This window comes from Daphnia carinata, chromosome 5 (genome assembly GCF_022539665.2).
Source record: "Daphnia carinata strain CSIRO-1 chromosome 5, CSIRO_AGI_Dcar_HiC_V3, whole genome shotgun sequence".
Classification (NCBI taxonomy): domain Eukaryota; kingdom Metazoa; phylum Arthropoda; class Branchiopoda; order Diplostraca; family Daphniidae; genus Daphnia; species Daphnia carinata.
The window spans coordinates 1,290,647-1,316,920 of NC_081335.1; the positions used below are offsets into that span (position 1 = coordinate 1,290,647).

The window sequence follows — 26,274 nt, forward strand, 5'->3', positions numbered from 1 at the left end:
CCCAAGAAAGTGTACGCCAACAATAAGCTCTATCATTTCATTTCCCTTCCTTAAGACGGTAACGGCTTTTTTTATTTTAGAATTTGACTCTTCTAAGCAACTTGATTAAAAATGAACATAATAGCTATCCAGATGTAATATCCGGTTTGACTAGTTTCCCCTTCCACCAGTGGAAATAAAAAAACTGGTTAAGCTCATTTTAGAATGTAAAACTTACAATTGAGTGCAAAAAATATAAAAAATTGGGTTAAAACTATTTTTATCGATTAAGAATATCTTTAGTGAGCTTTGATTTTTGTTGTGAAATACTTGTTTACGACCACCTCTGAAAGCACGTAACTAATCGTGGCGCCACCATCGACCACGTTTATTGACCTTTTTTTCTACTCAAAAGAGGGGGATCAACAACGTGCAAATGGCAACGTGTGGTCATTCAAACTTTAGTTTCCTCCCGTGAAAGATCACTATCATCTGCCTGCATATATTGTTTCTTTTTTCTCAAGAAACGACGACTTTGTGTGTTGACCATGCAAACAGGCACGGCCAAAGATTGTTTCGACAGTTTTGATTGTTGCCATTTGCAGATTGTATCTTTGCTCGTTTGGGCGCTTGTGTGTTCTACAGAAGCCTCTATTTGCCCCCCAGCTTGCCAGTGCCTTTCAAAGAACGCATGGACATGTGATAATATAAGTTCAGTTGCAGAGATTTGGAGGGATTCTGGAATGGTGGTCGAAGAGTTGACTCTGAATCACATTAAAGATCTAAATAGCACGGATGACCAAAGCTTCAGTGACCATTTTGGGATATTCGTGGCTGTTCGCAGGCTAAAGATTCAGCAATCGGCTATCAGCAGCATTTCGGCATCCTTTATTGATTCCTTCCCTATTGTGGAAACAGTATTTTTGGAGGATAACCAGTTCTTGTGCAGCGAACACATTTTATCTCTTCAAAGGTGGCAATCGAAAATTGATGGGTTTAATAAGTTACAGTGTTCCTCGCCAGATGGCCTGGCCCGGACGAAAGTTTTTAAGGCGCTAAAATCAATTGGACGCGCCATTAAAGAATGTCCGAGACCATGCCGTTGTGTCGTAAGATCTATTGACTCCCAATATTCTATACCAAATTTGCTAGTCAATTGTAGTCAATCTAAACTTAAGAGTACACCTGTATCTCTGCCTAAATCTTGGGTGATAGAACTTGATTTGAGTCACAATAAGGTGAGTTAATTTTCTTTGACCTTGATTCCATGTGGCCACACTTTTTAACAATTGCTTCATGACTACCTGCTAGATTGAAGATGCCACTCCTCTCTTTAATCTTCCCGTCTTTCGAAATGTGTCTGTGCTTAATCTTGCTCATAACCATATTCATAACATTCAAGTACCAAACGCTACTGGACATAAAAACCATTTCAGACTTTTGAACTTGGCCAACAACAAACTTACTCAAGTAAAAGAGATATCACATTAGTTATATGTAATTTCTTACTCAAATTTGTTTCTTCATTTTCCAGCTAGAAAACAGTGTGATATTTGATACAGAAAATTTCTCGTATGAGCCTCTAGTCATGCTCAGAAGCAATCCCTGGATCTGTGACTGCGATTCAGTAAAAATGTTTCAGGTAATTATCGATTTTGTTGGTTCTCTAAAGATGTAATTTCATTTTGTATTTCTTAACTGGAACAGAGTATTGCAATGAAGCAGTTGCACGTAATTGGGGATTTCCTCCACCTGACATGTGGTGGAGACTTTGAAGGCCATTTAATCAGTTCTCCTGCCTTCCTTCAGAGGCTCTGCCACGTACCAGCCGTAGCAATAATGACGATTCGCTGTGTCAACATTCTCTGTTTCATCTTTGTCGGACTGGCATTGATAAAGACTGCATTTGACTTGCGATCCATATACGCCGTAGGCATATTCCATTACTTCGCTCATCTTTTGCTGCCTCCACGAAAATGATCTCATCCTTCCCAACAGCTATGTAAATAAATCTTCCGTCTATATTCAAAAGTTACATATCGTCTACATAATCCTGCTCTCTATTAGCAGCTCATAGAGACGCATGGTGAGCACGAGAATTTCAAAAGAACTGAAATAAAAGTTGGCAAAACTATAAATAACCAGCAGGAGAGGCAGTGGATGGTGTTCGGTTAACAGCAGCAATAGGCAACACTGAACACGCGTGAAAAGGACCTGAAGAGCTCATCTGTCGTTTCTGAGGAAGGGTGAAGGAAAGAGAGACCAGAAGTGACGGAGATGAAGCGCAAGTCGCCAACCATGTCAGCTTCATATTCTCTGGCTAGTAAATTGCGATGCGCACCACGTACTCGGCTGCTGTGTATCTGCCGGACGGAATTGAGCTGATGAATATTCATACCTTTTACACGCCTGGCCAGACGTGCTCGCTGGACTATAGAAGACAGACCAGATAAATCATCCTACGCATGTTTGCTCCCCTACATGAAGGAAAATCTGGGTATGCCCAAAATAGCTGAACTACCAACATCTTGGGCTGAAAAATGATGAGACCCAAGAGAAAGGAAGAGGTTGTGCCAACGCCATTAAGCCGACAGGTGAGAAGCAAAACCCACGAAGGGAAAAAAAAAGTCTTTTTGGTCTTCTGATGATTACGTTTCCCCATTGCCGCGCAAACCCATTTCAACTTCAGACCAAGTTGTAACGTTATTTCATAATTATCTTCATTTTATATAACATCATTTGTTGCACTAGATTTCTTCGTTGCGTGATGGAGCCGCCTCTGCAACGTTCTCAGACGTCTAAATGTAGACAGCAATGGCCTGACCACACCATGAGGAGAGAGAGACGAAGAGCAATCAGAATGGATAGGATAGGAGGAGGAGGAAGGAACAACCTCAGGCTTTTGACGTTATTCCTCGTATGCAGCTCATTACAACCGTCGGACACGTGACGAAAGAAAAGATGAGAGCTAGATAAGATGAGGTACGTACACATACGTATATGTATAATCCTATTGGAGTTGTATAGAGCCATACAGAGACTAGAGACATAGAAGGGAAACTCGTGTTTACGTCCAGTTACGTGCCCGACGCCAAGTTTGACACTGAAGAATGATTATTACCGGAAAAAAAAAGATGACGTACATGGCGAAGAAAAAAAGATGAGAGAAAAAGGAATTGAAAAAGATCCGTAGCTGCATATTTATTATTGCGGCTCAGCTTCTTTTATTTACGAATCGGAACGAATTAACGTCGAGTCATTTTTGGGATGGCTGCTGGTTTCTTTCAAAAAATGTTCCCACTTGAAATGTTGAAAATTCCTTTGCTGTCCATGTGTTTAGACAAGTCAAACTTAATTCAGTTTATCTTTGCATACGATCGCAAATGATTGCGAAAGAGCTGAATATTCAAACTAACATTTCCCTTTTTGTTTTTATTTTGGCTAGGAGAAATCCTTTTTTTTTTTGTCGTGCTGTCATGCTTGGCGTGAGATGAAGCCATCACGTCACTTGGGGAGTGAAGATATTTCCGAAGCAAGGAACACATTTCTGGCCGATTGAATATGCTGGAAATTTCTCGAGATGCCAGCAGTTGGATGTGAAGTGGAAAGCATCGTCATCAGGTAAGCGCGCTATGTAAGCCCCAAGATGGATTCGATGACTGATAAAACAAATAATAAGAACCTTGAAGAGCGAGAGAAAAGAGTCGTTCAACATGCAAAGGGGGAAAAAAAAAAAGAGCCATTCAAATCCCAACACTTGGGACATCGGTCGAGTGGGGGACTGATGTGTCAACATTGAAAAGGCCTGGGATATCGGCGATCTTCTTGAAAATTTCCAACAGCATCTTATCCACACACAAAAAAGTGCTTAGACAAAATCCTCTTTTTGTTTCAGACCCTTCACGAGCAAGTTCCGAGAATCAACCCCTCAGGTGTCATTCAACTTTTAAGGCCGCGTGACCGACATCTCAAGTATTAGCTCCCACGGGTAAATACGAGCTCTCACGATGTTCATTTTTTTTCTTTTACCTTTCGGGATACTAAACTTACATTTGTATGTACATATTCATTTCAGGTTCTCCAGCGGCTCTGACAATTGACAACGACATGCACAACTCAATTTATTCTTCGCCTCCAACATGTTCGAAAAAAAAAGATGCAAACTCATTCATCGCAGTTGAGAGTGCCGACTGATTTCGTTGGTTCGACGAAAATTGTGCCTACACATCATCATTATATATCGTCAGGTGAGTGCACATTGAATTTTTTTTTCGTCTTTCTTCCTTTCCTTGTTGAACCGTACTTCATTTTCGAAGAAAAATCCCCATGCAATTCGACCTGCCTAAAGTGCAGGGGAATCACACGAAATCTTCAAAATGCAAAATCCCATTTGATGAGCTAATCAAGTGAGCGTTTTTTAATCTGATGCTACGCTAGCATTCAGATTTTCGTTTTAATATCTCGCGAATCATTGCGTCGTTTTCCGTCAGGAGTTTTTGAATCGTCAAATTTATTTGATTAGGAGAACTGACCAGAAGAGAATAGGTTTTTTTTTTTTCTTTTCTTTTATTTCTTTTTCCTCCTTTGTTGAATCAATTGGCCGCACCTTTGTAATAACACAGTCGGGAAACCTGTATTTAAAATAGGACCCCACCATTATATCATCATCATCATCCTGACCAAAAAAAAAAAAAAAAAAAGAAAATTGAAATGAAATGAGTTGCAATATCAAAGCCATAAAGCCAAATCAAAAAAATATATATATTTTAAGAGATAGTTATAATGGCGGAAAAGATTTATACAGGTATTCGTCTGAGCAAACATTAACGGGTTTTTCTTCTTTCTCTTTGTTTTATTAAATTTCTTTCCTCCCTGGTAGCTTCAAACAATAAAGAAATATCTTCTAGTTGATGCCCCGCTTTTTTTTTTTTCTTAAAATGCGTGGCGCACAACATTCCTCCGCTAAATCGACTCTTTACATGCGCTCTTCTAATTGAAGTTAAGGGTCTGTATGACTAGTTATAAAGCAGGTTATTAGGTTCATAACAACAAGAAGAAATGCAGGGGAAAAAAAGACATTTGTGTGTGTGACCTCCGTTTCCATCTGGGTCACTTCATCATCGTCATCACCGGCGTAAAGAAAGGGCGGGTAAAAGTAAGGGGGGAGAGAAGGCAACAGGAAGCGCCCGTTCAATCTCGTTCTTTTTTAAAACAAACAAATGCGCCGTCTGCACGAGAACCTTCGATTTTTTTTTCTTCTTCAAAGAATCAAAAGATTCAAGACAAGGGAATCTTAAAAATTTTTTTTTTTGAATTAATGATTTTTTTTTTTTCTCTCGAATCACCTTGAAAAAATTGCCTTTCCCCTAAAACAAGATGTAGTGATTTAACACAGTTTTTTTTATTTGTATATTACTCTCCTTTGTTAGTCCATCATAACATTCATGATTATCGATCACGTCATTCGGACATGTTGTTGACCGTGCGAACGCGGGGCGCTCCCGATTCAAAAAAAAAAAAAAAGGTGGAGATAGAAGATGGGGGGGGGGGGGGGGAGCCCTTTAAAAAATTCAGTTTTTTCTTTGAGTTTGAAAAAAAAAAAAAGGTAACAAGCAAAGCAAACAGAATTTTTTGAAGGGAAATAAACAAGATTGCCCGGTGGCAAACGAGTCGAATGTTGTTGTTTGAACGTCTGCTTTTATTTTCGTGTGATTTCGATGGGAAGAAAAATGTTGATACAGACAGGCTTTACATGTCAGAGAATTTGCTTCTTCTTCTTGGTATCGTCAATGTCTGTCTGTATGTATACATATCTTCAGAAGCTGTCATTTTCCTTTTTTTTTTTGTGTGTCCAGTCAGTTGGCTATGCAAGGGAATTAATCAGGAGACTCAACATTTTGATTTCACCTCCTCCCCCCTCCCAAAATCTTGATACATCTATTTCTTTATATTTTTTTTTTTCTCTTTTCGTCTTGACGTCCTTGTTTTGAAATTTCAAATCGAAAATGTGTCCATCTTTTCATCCTCCCATATGCCAGAGAAAGTTGAAGAGACAAATCATTCACGCGTGCACGAAAATCTAGAGCTTCTGAAGGCATAGTAGAGAGAGAGCGTGTGCTACGCATGACACACCATCAGATTGTTTTTTTTTTTTCTCTTGTTTTACTTTTCTTTTCGATAGAAAAAAAAAATATCACAAACATTTTTTTTTTTTTTTTTGTGGGCCTATACGGGTGACTTGCGCCTGTCACCTGTCCGGATTCCCCTGGCCATCGGATGAACCGTGAACGCGTTCGCCCGGTTTTTTTTTTTTCGTTTTTCTTTCGATTCCTAGTTAGTTGTCGAAAAACCAACAACTAGGAAAGGAATGTTTTCCGAGGAAAAGACATTCCCGAAGGTTTTGAAAAAAAAAAGAAAAAAGGAATCACGTATTTTCTCTTTTCCGTCTGCTGCCATTTGAAACGCGACGACGTTTTTGAATAAACTTGAACGAAACACACACACACACAAAAAAAAAAATGTTGGAAGGGAGGGGATTCTCGTTTTCTAACGGGGAAGGGTTTGATGGTCGTACATTACTTTTCGTCTCGGAAGTTTATTCATCTTCTCGTTTTGCTTTTTTTTTTTTTTTGTTTCCCATTCCCCATTTTTCCATTATGAAATTTTCTACAAATGGCGGATATTATGCCTCGCGCGACTAGCGTTAAGTGAGTCGTAACTTTGGCTCAGTTTTTTCTTTTTCTTTTTGTTAATGATTTTGTTTTAAAGAAAAAAAAAAGGTTTCTTATTTGACCCCCCCTCTCAAAGTAATCAAAAGTCTGGGCATCTCATTTTTTCGAAAAAGAACCTTTTTCTTTCCCTTTTTTGTTGTTTCGCCTAAGGAACGAAACAACTAGAAAAGAGAAAACATATTTTGAAAAAAAAAAAAAAAATTGATCAATTCTTCTATGATGGCGGCGTGCGTTGATTCTCTTTTGACCACTTTGAATCAAAAAGGGAAGCAAAAAAGTCCCCCCTTTAAAAAAAACATTTTTTTGTTTTTTTTAACGAACTTCTTTCACGGCCATCCCTTCCGCCTTTTTTCTTCGTGAATTCCAAATAAGGTCTCTACCATTTCTCCTTTTTGTGTGTGTGTGGAACACCGCCACCGTGTGCAAAAGTGTGTCTATTATTATACACACACACACACATTTAATGATTCCTGATTTCGACTCTTGGAGGCGCAATCCATCATTTTTTTTCAGGTGTGTCTAAGTTTTTTGTTGGTATTTAAAAAAAAAGGGGGGTAGTAGATCGATGTAGGTGGCGTACTACCCCCTGCTGGCCAAAAAGATTTCAAGCTGAGTCGGAAATTGTTTTTTTTTTTTGTTTCTTTCTTTTCTTGATTCCCTCATTGTTGTTTCACACCACGGGGGTGTTAAAGGAACTCTTGTCTTTTAGCTGTGACGTGCCGGTTGATGGATCAGTCTATAGGAAATGCATCGTCTGCTCAAAGCGGCTTGTTGTTGTCTCCAAAACTGATGACATTAAAAGTTTCTTTTCTTTTTTTTTTTCTTTTTCTCTCTCTCCCCGTTGGCATCATTTGTAAAAAGACGCACTAGACATTCTTCTGTTTTTTTTTGTTTTTTTTGGTTTTTTTGTTTTCGTTCCCAAAAGTTGATGATGACGACGCCGCCCTCTCATAATTCATAAAAGCGGCTGGGTCGTCGTCAACGTCGTTCATAAAACGCGGCAGAAAAGCACTACTCTATACCTCCATCTCCTATTTAGATGATATAAACGATGTTCCTTTTTTTTTTCCTGTTTTGGTATCTTAAATAAGAGCTGAGCTTTTGCCGCATTTATTTCTTTTCGGGGGCGCAAGCTTTGAGTTATTTTTTTTTTTTTTCCGGAAAAGGTTAAGAGCGTGTGCTAGGGTCACATGCGTAGGGGGCGCAGCCGGCGTTTATCCAAAAGTCCATACACCTTTAAGCAAAAAAAAAAAAAAAACACAAAATTTGTCAGCTTTTTAAAGAGTACGGCCCTGTTTTCCTTACTTTTCCATATTCTCTCTCGCACACGCTCTCCAAAAAAGTAGAGACCAAGGGTTCTCTCTTATTACACACAACATGCTGTGTGTGTATGTGTGCTCCTCCTCCTTTTTTACCCTATGGGCTTCGATACGCGGCTGGCAAGGGAAAAAAAACCCGAAGGGATCTCACTTACCCAAGATCGAGACCCACAGTTAGTCGTCCAGGCACAGGCCGGGTCGTCAGACTTGAAATTCTTTTTCTCCTTGCTGAAGTATTTCTTTTTTCTTGCTTTTCCCACTTTGGACATTCTATACAGATCAGAACAGACGGGCCAAGAGAGCACAGTTTGTGTGTATATGTTATACACGCATATTCGGACCTAGTATATATATATATATATATATATCATTATATATATACACACCAGTGTGTTGCCAAGACGTTTGAGGTCTGTTCTTTTCTCAACATTTTTCGTGTTGATTTATCGCGTTTTTTTGTTGTTTTTTTTAGTTTTCTTTCGGGACGGTTTTTGAAGTTAAAAAAAAAAAATCGCATTTTTCTTGAACATCGGTTGATGAGTTAGTGTGTGTGTGTGTGTCTAGTGTGTGCGTGTGTGTGTTTCTCGCTCGACGAGCTACTGGCAGTGAATTTTTTTTTTCGTGTGATACTTAATCAACACCATCCTGATTTCCATTTTTGTTGGTGTTTGGAGTCAATGAAAAAAAAAAAGGAAGAAACTTCCTTGAAGGATATGATTGGTAAATAATGATGCTTTCCATTTGATTTTTTTTTTTATGTTTTGAAGGGGATGGGGTTGATTTATTCGGATTAGGTAATTACAAAATACGTAAATGAAAAGCGAGGTGGGTGTAGGGAGGGTAGGAAAGAAAAAGAAAAAACGAACCCATCCCGTAGTCGTCTACGTCTTTTGCTGTATATTTGATTAACCCTCGGGATATTGGGTGATGATTGTCGAATGGGCGTGAACCGATTTGTCCAACCGTTTGAGGGAGGGGGGATGATGGACTGGATGCCGATTTCATAGAAATCTATCATTATGTTACATCTACTAAAAAGATATTTTTTTTTTTTTCTTTCTTAGTTTTATGTTCCCCTTTCCTCTGGGTCGTTATTTGTTCTTGGGTAGTACGGCCATTGTTTAAAAAGGCAAAGTGGGGGGGGGGGGGGGGGCACGAAAAAGTCTGAAAGCGGAAAACGATGTTCTCATTATAAATGTAGGCAATAACAATGGCGTTCCGGAAGATAAGTCGGACACCTCGAAGAAGTTCTCCCCCCTCCCACAAAATTATTATTCGTCAAATAGTTTGTGATGATGTTCACTTGATCACGTACGTACCTAACTAAAGCCCCTTCTGCGCATGTACCACCTTACCCCCGGAACGTGTCGAAGCAAACAAAAAAATGTGAAACATCCTCTTCTTTTCTCCATTCTGAAGTGTGCGGGAAATGATCGGCCGATGACACTCGATTTTTCTCTTTCTTTTTTAATGACACGAAAAAAATCTTTTCCGGTTAAATTGTTTGAAGCCTAACAGAGGGAGGGAGGCGCGTTGAACATCGTTATAAAATGTTTTGTTATTGCATTGATGCGTAGGCCCCTTTTTTTTTTCAGGCGTGTTGTATATACACAAGATGAGCTATTTACAGCTTTTATATAGAGTATAAATATAGGAGGGAGAAAGACTAAGGTCTGTTAAACTCGCGGGGTTAAAGGCATCGACATTTCACCCTCTCGCTCCACTAATAGAGGCAGACGCCTTCACTTCTTACGGCCCACCGCTAGCCCCCCCCCGTGCCTCCGTGAGCAGCAACGTCGGCGGTAGCGTCCCGTTTATGTTATTCACGCCCTTTTTTTTTTTTCTCCACTCTCTTGTTTACCCTTTTTGTGTGTGTGTGTGTGTTTCTCACATCAACCGTGAGGAAGCTGGCCAGTAGCTTCTTTGTATACCATCCAGCTGAAAATGGAAGGATTTTTTTTGTTTTGTTGTGGGGTCGTGATTAGTAGGACGTGATCAACTCCCCTTGGCTTCTTCTTTTAGACTTGGATTAGTATATACACACATGTAGCTAACGTTGTGTATGTACAACATCCAACTGGAAAAAAGAGAGATCAGACTGCGTATTTATAGGATAGGCCTTTTTGGCTGTCGGATCGGCCGTCATCTAACGTTATCACGAAAATTCTATACCGATAGTATGGAGGTAACTGAAAGACACTTCTGAAAAAAAAAAAAAAAAAAAAAAATCTAAATTTTTTAAAGTTTGTTTTTGGGGAAGGAGAAAGTTTTTTTTTTTAAATATTTATTTTTCGAGAGCGCGCGGTTGTTGTTTGAATTTCTTATCAATCCCGAGCCATCAGACGCACGTATAGGAGCAACAGTCGGAAGAATTGGAGGGGAGCATTGGGACATTGGAAAAACCTTTTTTTTTTTTCTTCTTCTTCTTCTTGTGACACAGTCGAATGTGCCCGCAAACAACATGACAAACATTTGGTGATGATTAATGGATCCATCAGCCAAGGGGATTGATTGCGGGTCCTTCTTTTTTTTTTTAAAGGGAAAAACCTTCGCAAGACTAAGAGTCGTTCTTCTTTTCAGCGTATTTACCAAACGTAATACGTAAAATCCTGTAGTATATAAAAGAAAAATCTGGCGAAATGATGGAACAGCTGTTGGCCATGAGCCTTTTTTTCTTTCTCCCCTCTGATGGTAGGCAAGTCAAACGAATTTTTTTTTTTTTGTCGGTATTTTTCAAAGTTCCTGTCGCTTGCAAAAGGCTCAGCTTCTCGAGCCATTATTTTAAACGCAACCGGTCAGCATCTGTTATCCCTCCTCCCCCACATTTAAATTCATTTTCCAGAGCAGTTGCGCATGTTCCGTACCTGCACGCGGCCCTTTCTTTTTTTCCTTTGCCCCCTCCGCTTTAAATGAAAGGTTAACATAATTCTATAGAGCTTTTAGTGTGACATTTGAAATCGGCAGTTTTCATCGCTAGAGGGGGGGGGGGGTTATCTTCTTCGTTGATTACCCAGAAGCTGTTGTCGATACCCCCACGATTCTTCTTCATTTATTAAGGAAGACACTGGGGGCCCCTTGCGTCTAGCCTAATCGATTAATCACCGGCCCTTTGCTCGACGTAAATGACCATCGATGAGGGAGCAGTACAGCAGCCAAACCAAGATCAAAAGATGATTACAGGACATTTTTTTTTTTAAACAACCAAATAAGGAAACTGGTTCCTTATATTATTTTTTTTTTTTTTCAAATTTCGAATTTTGTTTCCCCCCCCCTTGTTTAAAAACAAAATAATATTTTTTTTTCCGTCATAGTTGGGACATTCAGCTCGGGGTCGCGTGCCCCATTTTTTTCTTTGAAAATCTTTATTTATTCTGGCTCTTTGCAGCGGATTTCGTGTCGTGTCCTTTTCTATATCCAAGCGATTAGTGGGAAGCTTTTTGTCGTATTTTTTGTTTTTCAGTAAAAATAAAAAGGATGACCGTCTGATATAATGAGTTGCTAGACTAAACTGCCCCGCCGTTTGCACTTAAAGAGCTCACTCAGATAGGATATCCCGGTAGACACACAATCCCTGACGGGCTTTTTTTTTTTTTTTTTTTTTTTTTTATCTTAAGATATTTTTGTTTTTAAAAGAAGATTGGCCTTATCACGTCGGCAGACGCAATGGCTTCTAAAAAAAAAAATTGAGATCGTTTATCCTATGGCTCTTGTTAAATTTACATTAATGGACGGAAAGGAAGGGGGGAGACGTGATTTCTCTCTGTCTGCTTTCGTTCTTTTTTTTTTTTTTCCTTGATTACGGTATACGTTTTAAACCGCACAATTGAGACATCCTGCATCGCGAGGAAATGAAGGAGGACATTATAATTTCTTTTTTTTTTTTAATTTTGTTTTACGACTTTCTGGCTCTTTTACATTCGATTGCTGGGAAATGTATACATAGACGATATCAGTTTCTCTGCTTCCATATAAATCAAGAATCAGTCCCGATAGAATGGCTCGTAGTTTCGTTAGTTTTGAGGTTTATATAGTTTTTCCTTCTTGGACTAGGGGGTTCCGTATATATTTTTTTTTCGTTCGTTTTTTACGATTGTGTACACTACTAGTACGGTTAGTTTAGTGAGTCCCAAAAAGAAAAATAAGAAGAGAAACGGAAGAGAAAAGAGCTGAAATGTTGTCAACAATTTACAAGTGGCCGACCGCGGACGCAGCTGTTAGTGTCTGCGTCTTAAAAAACTCTGTGTGTGTGTGTATGTATTGGGTGTGTGTGTGTGTGCACGTGTTTATGTGTGTATATATATATATTCTTTAAAAAAAAAAAAAAACGAGTTGCCAGGGGGTTTTGTATTTCCAACATTTTCTCAGTCTGTAAATGAACCTCAAACTCAATTAAGTTCGGTCGGATCGAAACACGTTTCCCATATCATTTTGATTATAGGTTTTTTTTTCTTCGATGTAAAAAGGGATGGAGGAATGCGTGTCGAAGTCATTTCATTTTGAACAACAGCATTCCAAATTTTTTTGTTTGGATGTGTACGAATGAAAATGTTTTTTTTTTTTTTCTTGAATAATCGGTGGGCAATGTTATTTAAATTTGGCGCCGTTTAGACAAATCAAGGAGAAAGGAAATGACTCTCGTTCAGTTGGGTGCGGTACTCGTATCGGATATGCGCGCAATCAAAATTCGAAACTTATTTCTTTTTTTTTTTTCTTTTTCTCTTTTATTTTTACGAACCGATACGAAAAGGAAATGTCGCGTCATTTAAAGCGAACGACCTTTGGCATGAAAAAAAAAAACCCACCACCAACATCTTGTTTGTTTTCTTTTAAAAACGTTTGAAATTTATTCGACTTCTATCATTTTTTTTTCTTTCTGTTTCCCATCTTTTCTGCCAAAACATCACACAAGTGGAAAACTGGTTGATGTCGTAACTTCAGGCTGGCCTTACTGTCAACTCGATTTCTTGTTTTGTTTTTTTTTATTTTTGAAAAAATGGAGACGGAAAATCAGCTGTTTTGCTCGTGATAACCTCTTTGCCGGTCGTATACGATCGAATCCAAAAGATTGCTAGCGCAACATGTCTGTTTGAAAATCACAGATTCTTGCCGTCCATCCAAATTTATTTTGATTCCACCTAACGGCCTCTTTATACCCAGATTCAACTTAATTATTTTTTACTCTTGAAAATGGGTCCTCTCTTTCAAACATATTTTTTTTTTTATTAACAATGCGCAAGTGTCAGCAGCTCCCCCCTCCCAAAATCCATTGTAGTGCTCCTGACACGTTCGAAAATGGTGTTTATCCATCTGCGTTGATGATGATGATGTCGAACGACAGGCCATTATGGAACGTGCCACTCTACAATGCCATCAGGGCTTTTTGCATTTTTGCGGTTTTTTTTTTTCTCTTTTTGAAAGGGGAGTAGTGAAGGGGGGGGGGGAGGAGGATCTTTTGTTGAACACAAACACATCAATTTATTACGAGACCCTTTTTTTCTTTTTCTTTTGTTGTTATTGAATAAAAGGATTTTTATGTGTGTGTGTGTGGTTGTGTGGTTGTGTGGAGGTCGACCGCAGGACACACACCCTTTCGTCGTGTAGTAACACTTGTTAGTCCTATTCTTGTTATTTCAGCTTATGTTCACTATTGTTTGATGTCTTAATAATTTATTTATTTATTTTATTTTGCTATGTTTTCCAGGAGGAATTTAAATCGTTTTGATTTATAAAAAGAAAGAAAATACATCGGAGGAGACGTTATGGAAACTAATGTGCCTGCGTTATCGTCGCGATCGGATTGCAATTTGAACTGGATGACCCGCGTACCGTCCCCTTTCCCGCCGGGCGTTGTTGAGCACCTCCCGCCGGACGGACGACTTCATCATCAAAGGTCAGAAACGTTTTCTACATAATCTTCTTATTCGCTGTCTCTTTCTCTATGCGAGGCGGACGACCTTTTCGATAAATAACAGAGGTTTCCCGCACTTGGAAAAGAAAAAAAAAAGTTTAGAAAATAGAGTCGACGGCTTTCATAGCCAATTTCATTGAGGTCTATTTTTACGAGTCAAATTCTGTTTTGATTTGCATATATTTGTGTGTGTTGTTGTGGTTGGTCGTTGTTGGCCTACCGCCCGCTGTGGCTGGTATGTGATGAACGACTCCCGTTTTCTCTCTTGGAACTTCTTCACGCTGTTCGCTTTGCCATCGAAATCAGTCGGCCATTGTTAGCGTCGGCTCCTATAACCTTTGAATTGTTTGAATGGGCCGATCTTAAAATAAGCGAGGCTCGTAAAGAAAAGCAAGCGCACGTCACATGCCGTTGAATAATTCAACGACGTTTCACTTTTGCGTACTCACGCGGTCGTTGGTCGGTCACAACATTTTCTCTCCCCCCCCCCCCCAAAAAAAAAAATCTATTTTTTTTTTCTTGTAACTTCGCATCCGTTTGCAAATTCGTTTGCGACATTGAGGAGAGGCATAAAAAAAAGAGAGGAAATGGCTCGTTTGGCACAAACAGAACAATCTCATTGTAAACATGCGAAACACGGTCTAATCGATAACCTAAAAATGTATCGATAAGATGCGAAAAAAAAATATCTTTTTTTGTTGGGTGTAGGAAAGAGAAGGGTGTAGTATTGACACGAACCTCTTTTTTTTTTTTTTTTTTTTTTTTTTTTTTTTTTTTTTGGAGAAAAGGGCGATAAATGGCGGAGGAGGTGTAGTAGTTGAAACGAGCTTGTTTTTGTTGCGAAAAAATAAGAAGGAACATTTTTATTTTGGCAACCCTGTCAGCAAGGGGAGGGGGAAAAAAAAATCACATCCTAAACTCACATGTCAGACATCCGCCAAACTGGCTCGCAGGTTGACATAAGGCGGAGGTGTAGGGGGTAGGAAAGTTATGAGAGGTCAATATTCCCCCCCCCCCTCTCTCCTTGTCTTGTCGGTACGTTATTGCTGTCGTCGTCCTTGGTTGATTTTTCTTTTTTTGACAGAAAATATCGAAACACTTTTGTATTTCTGAATAACGCACGTGACCCATACTCGTCACACACACATTTTTTTTTTTATGTGTATGTGTGTGTGTGTATGGGGGGGGGAGGCGGTTTCGTTCCTCTTGTTGATACACCGCACACTTCCGGTCTCTCTTGTGTGTTTTTGTCGGACACGGCTAATTTCCTACACTCTACCGTACTAGAAATGCTACTAGACCGTAGAGCTATGGATGTTGTGTTCTTCGCCTCTTTTTTTTTTCGCTAAAAAAAAAAAAAAAAATCCATCCGGATGCAGATGCACACGCGAAGCTTCCGGATATCTTTTAACCAGATTTTTTTTCTTTTTTGTGTGTTTGTTAAACTTAAAACACTTTACTTCATATTGAAAGCGCGCGTGTCATCTGCCTCCCCCCTTAGTCTCGATCATTTTGACGTGAATTAATGATGAGGACGCTGCACAGGGGGTTGGATGTGATGGCCCAACGAGGGGGGAAAACTCGTAGTGACAACGTCTTCCATTGTACTTAAAAAAAAAAAAAAAAAAAAAAAAAAGACGCCCCAGCGGCCCAGTCCCTTATTTGATTTTTTTATTTTTATTTTCACTAAAAAAAAAGAAAATCAAATAATACTAAAAAAAAAAAAAATGCTTAGGTAAAAGATAACGGTGTAACCGTCACTTTAGACGCTTTCGAAATGGCCGTCTTGTGGTGTATCGTCCTACATCAAGTGTAACCGTAAAAGATGTTGTGACGCCACAGATTCTCGTCACAAAGTTGTTTGGTTTTCCTCTTTTACCTTGGGCCAACAATAAGACACAATCAGCTGATTGTATCGTTTTTTTTTTTTTTAAAGGGGGAAGCTTGGAATATAAATTCCCTAGATTTTTGTTTTTAATTGAATGAAGTTTCCAAGTGAGTCGTCGGGGGAGGGGGGAAGACGTTGCTCATTTATTATTCTTCGTTTTTTCTTCAATTTTAATTGAATACAACTTGAATGGGGAATTTTTTTTTTGTGGTGGCTTGTCCGATAAGAAATTGAAAGCGATCGATTTTGAGAGAAGTCTCCCATCACTTGAAAAAGAGACTCTCTTGTTTCTCGAATCTGTTTTGTTCTCGAAAGAAAAAAGAAAAAGTCTGTATCACCTCAAGAGAAGCAGCACCCTTTGCTGTCCCTTAAAAGGCGCCGCTTTGTGACGAACGCGTCCCGCACTCTCTCACGCTTCTTTTTTGATTTATTACGTTCATGCTGATGGCCACAATGTTTTTTCCGTGCCGCTTCAATCAGCCGATGTCTACGTACTAGTTTGTTTTTTTTTTTTCGCTTTTTTTGGGGGGACTTGTCCTCCCCTTCATTTCAAAATGGATGTGCCCGAAAAAGAAAAAAAAAAGAACTTTCTCATTTTGATTCGCTCGGTCATTGATATATTTTTTTTTTGCGCCTCACATTTTTATAGGCAGGATATAATGGATATTTGATATCTGGTGGTATGTTTGTCTCGTGTGTCGTGCGGTCCAACGTTCGTAGGTGAGGGCTCAGTATCGGATGACTTGTGAATTGCAGGATGTTGTTTTGTTTTTCTTTGCAACGATTTGAAAATTCTTTCATTCACCTATATATAAAAAAAAGAAACGTAAATTTCTGTTCCATCATATCCTTCGCAATCACGGCAAATGGTTGAAGCCCGATCCCTGTGTGACTGTACTAGCTAGGGATTAGGAGTTTACGCGACAAATTGGAGGTATCAGATCGCATTACGCTGGAAAAAAAAATGTTAGCGGCTTGTTGGGCTGGGCACATGTTTAAAAAAAAAAAAAAAAAAAAAACCATGTATCAGATCTCTGCAGAATAGGCAGCTGGTTAGGACTGTGGTCGAAGGGAGAAAAGATAGATTACACACATACACTATAGGACTTGTGTGTACTGGAAGAAACGAAAGGGGGTTCTGGTTTTCGACCAAACATCTGGGTCAAGTATACAAGAGTAGCTATTTATGACCATTCAACCAGGATTTTTTTTTTCTCTTGCTCTCGCTGTTAGTAACCTCCTCTTCAAAGTGATCAATGAACGTCTGTTCATCATGTCGAAACATACGTTAGCCACTAAAAATGTCGGAGCCCTTTTTTTTTTTTTCTTTTTGAATTGTTGCACGACTTGAACGTCTGGGAAATTACATACATAGAGATGAGAATTTATATTTTCAAACTCTCTATGTGTCTGTGATGGTGTGGGGGGGAGAGAGAGAGAGAATCAATCGTTGGCGTCTCGATTTAAATTATCAGGATCTGATAACCATCTTGCGCCTGTGCGCTTTACGATTGATACTCCCCCCCCCCTCTCTCTCTCTCTCTTGTAAAGCCTATTTATATCTATTTTTTTTTTTTTTTTTTGTATTCTTCTTGCGGTAGATGCGCGTGATGAATCGTTGGCCATCAAACTATTCAGATGTATACAACAATCGTCTGCACGATCTGCCTAATCGGCGGTTTTATTCTATCCCTTTTTTATCTTTTTGTTTTGATCAATTCGTTTGAAACGATCGAACGAAGCGGGGGGAAACAAGGGCTGGCAAATCATCGCGTGAATCTGTCGTTTGCTTCTGGGCTAGGGACGTAGTCACGAAGCGTTGAATCAAACGCCAAATTGTATCTAGACAGCAATACAAATGCGTTGTATAATTAAAAGAGAAAACCAATTGGCACTTTGATCGATTTTTCATTTGAAAAATAAAAAAAAAAAGGCCCTTTTTTTTTTTTTTTTGGTTCTCTCTTTTCTTCCCCTTTCTTGGAATTATTATTATTTATTTTTTTATTTTTTTTTTTTTACTGTCTTGATGAATTTCGGTGCTTGTTAGAGTGGATAAAAAAAGAAGACCGTGATCGATTGGGTAGACGGTAGAGATGCAATCAAGCGCTCGCGCGCCGACAAATCAGCCTGAGCTCACGGCTCTTTTTCTTTTGTTTCCATTCTATGAATGAGAAATGAAGCGTTTGAATCACTGATGTACAAGTGCAGCGCACAATAGTTTGAATTTGTTCTTTGATTAAATGTGGAGATATCATCTATTGCCCTGAAAATAACTTGAAACATTTGCCAAAGGGAAACATTCCGTGGGAGCAAAAAAAAAAAAAAAAAAAAAAAAAAAAAAAATGTATATCTCATCTTTTTATTTGGAATGCGACTTTTCTTGATTGGATCACGTCCATAAATTTATCGGCGGCTTCTTACAATGCCTCGTTGAATTTCTTTTTCTCCATCTCTTCCAACATCGCCTTTGTCGTCCCCTTTTTTGATCGACGCCAATCCCGCGCGTCTCGATGATGCCCTTGTTAGTGTAACACACGGAGATGCTTACGCGCCTCCTAAACCCTTACCTGTTTGTTTTTATTTTTGGCGTCATCGCTGAATTTTGAATGGGCACAAACAGCGGGTTGTTGTATGATCAAGCGGTTTTCTTCTGTTTATCAGTTCCCGTCGCTCTTTTTTTTTTTTTTTTTTTTTGTTTTTCATTGACCGTTATGCTAATTTTTTTCGATGCAAAAGACGGACAGAAATCTTGAGCGGCGGTAGAAAGGTTGGCTTACCTTGACAGGGGATGACTCATCATGTGTGACGGTACGATTTATATCATCGTCGTGATTTCTTAAGGCTCCCGCGTTCAAGTGACCCACTCGCTAAAATATTTTTTTTTTTCTTTTAAATGCGTTTTGACCGCAAAGAAGCGTCCGCGTGTCGACCTGTTTTCCTTCTTTGTTTTTTTTTTTTTTTGTTTTCACGAAAGAAGATGAGGCCGCGCACGAAAACAATGATTGTTTGGCACTTTGTTTGGCTGCTAGCGTACATAAATGTTTTCGTGACTTTTCGCATTATGCAAGTTGATTTGAGAACATTTTTTTTTTTGGGGGGGGGGGGTTCCTTCCCATTATAAATTGACTATGGAACGGGATTGATCACCGCATCACGCGGGAAAACTTTTCCAATATTTTTTAAAGGAACTTTCAAAAAAAATTTTTCCCTTCCCGCTTTGCACGCTGATTGCGTGAGAACGAAAGAGGTCACATTTTTTTTTTTTTTTTTGCTATCGGTAAAATAATAAATTCATCGATAGAATTTTTTTATTATTATTTTTTTTTCTTTTTTGGAAAATATAAAAAAGATCGTACGCAAATGAATAATAAAAAAAGAAAACGAAATATTCATGACGTTCTCGCAGGAAGGCCACAGTCGATAGCAGGTGAATAGATAATTGCACTCTATTATGCTACCTATGCAAATGAAAGTGTTAGATTTAATAGTTCACCTGCTGTTGGTTGAATAAAAGATCAGGCGGCGTCTATCCTTTGACTTGTTCCCCCCTCGCGTTTTTCCTATTTTCTTAAAATCATTGCGCCTTTTCGCTTCTCCATTGTAACTCCAATCCCGCGGCTGCGAGATTCTTTTCGTGTCCATCGTTGCAGCACATAATTAGGCCATCAATAACGACCCAATCGAGACAATCAAAGAGGATAGTCAGTGAGGTTTCTTTTCGTACGTGTCTTGACGGATAAATTCCCCGCTTTTAAATATCTTATCGCTCCTATTTTTTTTTTCTTGTTGTTGTTCCCGCGGCCAAAAAGGGGGGGGGGAACCGCTTCATGTCACTCGTTGCGCAAACTAATCCCGGACGGAGCCGGGATCTGAACGGCTCATTGTCTCCGTTGTCCCCATTTTTTTTTTCTTTTTCTCATTTCCTCTTTTCAACCGTTTTTTTTTTTTTTTTTTTTTTTTTTTTTATAAATTTGCGGTCGTGTTATACGAGACGCGCAAATTTAGACGTTACATCCCGTCGAAAGATGACGCAACTATTTTGGGTGGGGGATGGATATTAAAGAAAAAAAAAAAATACGACTGGGCTGTCTCGTGTTTTGGACATTTTTTTTTTTTTTTGTGTGCGTGGCTAAAAAACAAGAAGAGGATTATCCGCATTTGTTGCAATCGACTTTTGGACATGATGAAGAAAAAAAAAAAAAAAAAAAAAAAAAAGAGGACGCGATTGTTTTGAACGGGCTGTTGTTTTTGTTCCCGACGTTCCATTTGACAAGTGAGAAACGTGAGAAACCCCCCCCGCTAGTGGCAGTCCGAAAAGACGAATCAACAACAGCAGCAGCGGAATGAAGTAAAAAGAGATTTTGATGCAAGAAGCTTAAAGTAAAAGAAGAGGATCTACAAAAGAGACAAGAAACGAGGTTGATTTTGTCTCAAATTTCCACGTCGTCATACATGAATAAGTAAAGTACCAGAAGTCCCTCTCTCTCTCTCTCTCTCTCTCTGCCCCCTCCCCCCCCCCCTAAAACGTTCCATTGGTCCTTCGTTGCACTCGCACACAGACACACACGGGGGTTGAAGAGGAATTCCATATGACCCAGCAGAAGAAAGACAAAAAAAAAAAAAAAAATGTTTTCCTCCCCCCTCCCAACAGACGGTTGACCCGAGCAACTAAGAGCAAAAGAAAAAGAAGAGCTGGTAATGTATCGCTAGGGTGTTGTTCTTCTCGCCCTGGAACAAATTGTTCCAGCTCCCCCCCCCCCAGTCCCTTCTCTTTTGCTACACATTTTTTTTTTCCTTTCTTTCCTTGACGCCATTTTTTCTTTTTAAAAGTTTGGATGTGTGATCCAACTAAAATTAGAAAAAATAGCGCCTTCCTTTAGCCCTGATGTTGGAGAAGGGGGGGGGGGAGGACATGGTACAGTAGCACGGAAGGAAAGAAGAAAAAAAAATATCCAAGGAAAAATGGTTAATGATGATGCAACAGCTGGCGCAGCGGTCGGACCCATCACAGAGATAAGGCCGCCTCACGAGCGTCCCTCCTTATGAGCATCAGCTTCTTTTCTTTCCTCGTTATGCGTAGCTAACCGATATATACCTTCCTTCCTCTCTACATACTGTGATGATGCTACTGCTCCTTAACGAAGTGTGTACCAACTTAACAATGCATCCTCCCACCTAGAAAGACTCTTTGGCTGCTCTCCCCCGTTGGTGGACGCTTCTATTTCGACTGGGAGTTTCATTTTTGTTTTTACACGCCAAGTGAATGGTAGATAGCAGATGATTGGGGCGGCCTATGGTCGCTGTCAGAATACTTTTTTTCTTTTTTTTTTTTCTTTTCTTTTTTTTTTTTTTTTACCGTGAGAAATTAGGAGAAGGAAAATTTCAAGAGACAGGGAAAATGTCGCTCACCACTCTATTCTGTTTTGGAATTTTTTTTTTTTTTTTTTTTTTGTTTTGAAAATCAATTTCTTGATGTTTCACGCTGATCTTGTTTGGGTTGCGCCTCTGGCCGTTGTAGCCAATGAAAACTTTGTCTTGTTTACCTTTTTCGTGACTTTTAAGATGTTTTGCCTGTTACTTTCCTTCCCTCCTTTTTTTTTTTTTTTTTTTTTTTTTTTTTTTTTTTTTTTTTTTGGAGGTTCTAAATGGCTGAAACGCGACTTGTCAGGACGGCAACTCAGCAGGGGCTTCTTCTCTTTGAGATTGATGGCGGCATCCGTCTAATGGTTTTACAGCTCCTCCGAGAAAAGCTCAAATGATTTTTTAGGGTTTGCGTTTTTGAAAGTTCCCGGTTTGAATTGGGTCGAAACGTTAAGTACGGACATCTAGCGGTGGTAATTTCAACCTGTTGTGATTTTTGACGGTAATCATTTTTGAATGATGAAAATAATGGAGGAAAAAATGAAAAAAAAAAAAAGGGGGGGGGGGGGGGAGAATGATGACGATGACGTGCTGTTCTCCTGATTTGTGTGCAGATAATGATAGGTTACGGGAGTACGCAGTGCGCATCGCATAGCGGGAGCAAGAGCGTAAAACATTCATGATTTTCACGGTGGAGTTGAGGAATAAAGCCAACAGCAACCGTAGCGTTAGAAGAAGAAATTAAAAAGAAAAAGAAAAAAGGTAAAGGAAAATACAACAAGACAATCGAGGAATAAATCAGATGCGCGGAGATTAGAAGATGAAAAAAAAAAAAAATGAATAACAAACAGCGGCCGTGATCTTATTCAATACTCTTGCAGCCTCCTTTCCCCTGCGGGAACCGACATTGTATTTAAAACGAACAAAACTCCGCCTCCCCCGTAAAAAAAAACAATTCATATCGTGAAGTGCTATTTTGTGCTGTTAAAAATTGAAGAATGTCTTAACCTTTTTGTTAAAAAAAAAAAAAAAAAAAAAAAAAGCTACGACATTTCCCGCAGAGTCCCGATAAAAAATAAAACAATTGCGTTTTAAAATGTAAAGCCCGCGGATGATCCGATTGCGAAACAAGGAATTCCGTTATTCGAGATTTAAAGAAAGAAAACCATTTGAAACAATAGAGCATCGCATTATTTGTTTTCTGTTTCATTTTTGAATATTTGCGCGCTAATGCAACAAACATGGCCTCTCCTTTTTCATCTCTTGAGAGCTAATGGCGTGTTTTTCACGTTCTCTTTTCGTTTGTTTCCCTCTTTTTTTGGAAATATGATTGACGTTATTTTGGCAAAGCTTTTGAAAATGCCCCGGTTTTGTTTTCTTTTTGTGTTTTTTTTTTTTTTTTAACTACTGAGCTGATGGCATCGAATGGTACACGGTTGGTCGCACATTGGCTTATAAAGTCAGTCGTCCGTACGCTTCTCCGATGAACATGTAGCGTAAAATCGAATTGGCTGTCATAATTTGACCGCCACACTTTTTCTAGCCCATCAACAAATAAACTCAACGGGAATTTTCTTTCTTTCTTTTTTTTTTTAAATAAAAAAAAAATTTACTTTTGTTTTGTTTTGTTTTTCAACACCAAACTCGAGGGAATGTCCAGTAATTGGAAGGGTCAGCAACAGCTTGCAACTTGGGGCCCCGGTAATGCGTTGCTCTGCTTACACAAATTGAGTTATTCACTAAGTAACGAAATTTTTAAAAAAACTTCCGTGGGAATGGAAGGGTATTCCCTTTTTTTTTTTTTTTTTCATGAACAGTTTTCGAGAGAGAGAGGTCAGGACCGGAGGTACAAGAGACTCGTAATAATATGCAGTTTTACTATTGTGGAACACATAGGGCAACGAGAGGGGGGAGGGGGTGATTGTTTCTATCTACCTGGGCCCATCAAACCTTACATCCGGCTCTGCTTTTTTTTTCTAAAATAAAATAAAATACCCAGTCTCGGTAGTTGTAGTTTCGTTGCGGGCCCATTATCTTCTACTTCCGATCGGTGGGTTTCAAAAAATGTTCGGCGCTGTAGTAACTGTTTCTTTGATCATGCGAGCATGATCTCCCCCCCCCCCCCCTTCGTGGGTCTTTCTCACCCCCTCCTCACTTCTGTATACAACCGTATCACGATATCGTTTGTCCTTTATATATATTATTCTGCCAGCAGTGTTTATAATATTACGAACGGCCCTCGTAACCTATACCACCAGACTCTCCTCCTTCCCCTCTCGTTTTTGCCAGCTGCTGTTGACAATCTTCGTGTTCATCTTCTCTGAACGGGGAGGGGACACAGTTTACGTAGATGGGAAAGAAAGAAAACAAAAAAGATTTTTTTTATTTTGTTTAACAAACAAGAAATTTATTTTATTTTTTCCCATCCAAAAAAAAAATAAAAAAATGTGTAAACCGAGTTCTTGTGTGTGTGTAATCATCAAACACGGTCTCCATCGAGACGGTTCTCTTCATATGTTTCACGATCAATTTGTTCGCTTGAACTTTTTGCGGTTTTCCTTTTTGTTTTCGATGCCGGCAGAAACGCGATCGACCCGACAACGCATTAGCGTCTCATTCGCGTTTCACGGTGCGCTCTCTTTACGATTTCGTGTGTGTGTGTGTGTGTGTGTGTGTGTTTCTCGAAAAATGCTAGTTGAAAAGGGAGGAGACCGACGTTCTGAAAAGGTCAGTCGCACAGACTGTGTGTTTACCGAGAGTCCCACTCGTTTTGCCAGTAAAATATGGAAAATGTTTCGTGTGTATCTTGTCTTTCTCCACCCGTGCGAAAAACTTGAGAGCTTTTCCTATTTTTTTTTTTTTTTTTGAAACGCCTTTTCATGCAAAAAAGAACATTTTTTGTTTCTTTTCTTGCGCGCGCACTTTGAACTTTTGAGTGGGTGTGTTCCTCCAGTTTCAACGTTTATTATTTTTTCTTCTGGGATTTTTTTGTTTGGTTGTCTTGACTTTTTGCTTTGCGAAGATCGTCTTCTTCTTTTTCTCATTTGCCCCCGCTCATTTAATAATGTAGTAGTAATATATGCGTAATGAGAGCGAAGACTCGGGAAAAATGATAATCACCGGCTGCCCCCACTGTGTTTTTTTTTTTGTTTTTTTTCAACGCCTTGGCGTAAACATGAAGGAAGACTTAAATAATTACGAAAAACACGTCAAAATTTGAAAAGAAAAAGAAAAGAATTTGATGTTTTTGCGCGCCAGTTTTCAAACGCCAAGGCCTTGATTTTCGAGAAAAAAAAAAATCCTCCATTATGAAGCAGTACCGCACTCTCCGATTATTAGAAAACCGAACCGATTTTTATGGGGATGACGAAATAAAAAGGGAAACTTAAAGCTTTGTGAAAAATATAAAAAATAAAAAATTGATGAGAAAAGAAGAAGACGAAGGTTCTTTTGCTTGTGTGTAAGTCACTGTTTGCTGGCCCAGCGGCCATAGGGAAATATCCCGAGTGGCGGGGGAGTGAACACTTTTTTTTTTTTTTTTTTATTATTTATTTTCTTCTTTCCTTGAACTAATTTAGCGCTCCGACGTTGTGTACATATACGTACTGTCTCTCTCGCTCCGTGTGTACGTCTACGGCGTACAAGTTTCTCACGCTCTATCCTCACTTGGTGTAACGTCGGGGGACTATCTCCTCTTGTTTTCGCTTCCTCCCTTCACCCCCCCCCCGTTCCCTCTAAAAAAAGAAAAAAAAATGAATATCGTTTACTTGTTTACGTCTGTTTTGTTTGTTTTTTTATATTTAGAAACGAAGTTCTTGTAATTCATGGCCTTTCCGTCATTGATTCCGTCCTTGGGAATTCCAATCGAAATGTAAAGTAAAAAAAAAAAAAAAAAAAAAAAAATTCAAAAACAAATCCGCAGGCGACATGATTAGAAAAAAATAAAAATAAATACTATAGTCCCGAAATAGTTTATTTTTAAATTTAAGAGAAGCAAAAATGTAATCACACCATCACTTTCACCGGCCGCTTAGATAATTAAAGGTAATCGAGCTTTCGGCGATGGCGTATACACACAGTCGTGAAGTGTCTTGAGCAACAGCATCTGATTTTAATGAGCGGGTTCTTTTTTTTTTTTTTTTTTTTTTTTTTCGAAGACAATCTTTTGAAAACGAAAAAAAAAATCTTTTCAACTAACTTTCTATTCTTTGCCCGTCTGTGCAACAACTGCTAATAATATCACTGTTGCTCATGTTTTTGCTACGCTTGTGCACGTTCAGCAAATGTAGACGTGTTCGAAGGAAAGAAAAGCGAAAAATGTCGTTGTCGTCGACGTTGTGTAACGTGCACAGGTGGCCACTCCAAAAGAAAAAAAAAAAAACGAGTCCTTTTCTGTTGTATTTTTTTTTTCTTTCTTCCCATTTTGATGACAGCCCTTGATCAACATCATGCGCTGGAGACTATCACATGCGCACAAGACCTGATCTGGAATTTTTCTTATTTATTTATATATATATATATATATTTTTTTTTTGGAAATTATTCCAAATTCGATTATGTTTTTGCTCGAAAGAATTTGTTTTAGATTCTTTTTATTTTTGTCGCTATTTGTCTGTGTGCATTTTTTGTTTTTGCGTCAGTTGATTTGAATTGCGCGCCACCCATCTTCTTAGCCACTTTGGAAAATAAGCAGAACTAAAGCACACACGCATTTTTTTTTTTTTTTTAAGCGATTTGCGAGTTTTAGTTTCAGTTTGAAGGAAAAAAAAAAAAAAGGCCCCCCACAGTGGATGGGTGTGGACGTTAGCATAGTGGTTATAGTAGTATAGTAGTCTGTATATAGTGCGAATGAATACAAGAGAGAGGGGCAGGCCCAGGAGCCGCTCCAGTGCCGTTCAAGTGGCCGACCGAGAAACAACGTACCGGTCCGTCGCTCCATACATTCGTTTTGTTTTTGGTTTCATTTCCATTTGTTTTTCTTTTCTGTGATTCCTCGTGTGTCGATTTGTGATTGTGATCGAGTGCTAAGAGATTGACTTGAAAATCTGCGGAGAGATCGAAAGAAAAGCAAAAATTTGTTTTGCCAAA

At 39.0% G+C, this 26,274-nt stretch overlaps 2 protein-coding genes across 6 annotated transcripts in view; both read left to right on the forward strand.

Annotated features, from left to right (window-relative positions):
• Positions 1 to 254: 254 nt before the first annotated feature.
• Positions 255 to 4,219, forward strand: LOC130696833 (protein toll-like). 5 transcript variants are annotated; one of them, XM_057519956.2, is made up of 10 exons: positions 255 to 1,217; positions 1,291 to 1,449; positions 1,514 to 1,621; positions 1,687 to 1,981; positions 2,047 to 2,065; positions 2,125 to 2,573; positions 2,731 to 2,961; positions 3,425 to 3,600; positions 3,875 to 3,967; positions 4,055 to 4,219. In XM_057519956.2, exons 1-4 carry the CDS (start codon positions 528 to 530, stop codon positions 1,957 to 1,959), a joined length of 1,230 nt encoding a protein of 409 aa, XP_057375939.1. In that variant the 5' UTR covers positions 255 to 527; the 3' UTR covers positions 1,960 to 1,981; positions 2,047 to 2,065; positions 2,125 to 2,573; positions 2,731 to 2,961; positions 3,425 to 3,600; positions 3,875 to 3,967; positions 4,055 to 4,219. The 5 variants fall into 5 exon arrangements, with proteins under 5 accessions (XP_057375939.1, XP_057375938.1, XP_057375937.1 ...); XM_057519955.2 differs by having other exon boundaries at positions 2,128 to 2,573; XM_057519954.2 differs by having other exon boundaries at positions 2,050 to 2,065; positions 2,128 to 2,573.
• Positions 4,220 to 8,500: 4,281 nt separating this feature from the next.
• LOC130696813 (kinesin-like protein CG14535) overlaps positions 8,501 to 26,274 on the forward strand; it is a 67,055-nt gene continuing 49,281 nt past the window's right edge. The window contains exons 1-2 of the mRNA XM_057519922.2: positions 8,501 to 8,749; positions 13,731 to 13,919. Coding sequence (XP_057375905.1) covers positions 13,789 to 13,919 — 131 coding nt within the window. The 5' untranslated portion in view covers positions 8,501 to 8,749; positions 13,731 to 13,788. The remainder of the gene's footprint in view (positions 8,750 to 13,730; positions 13,920 to 26,274) is intronic.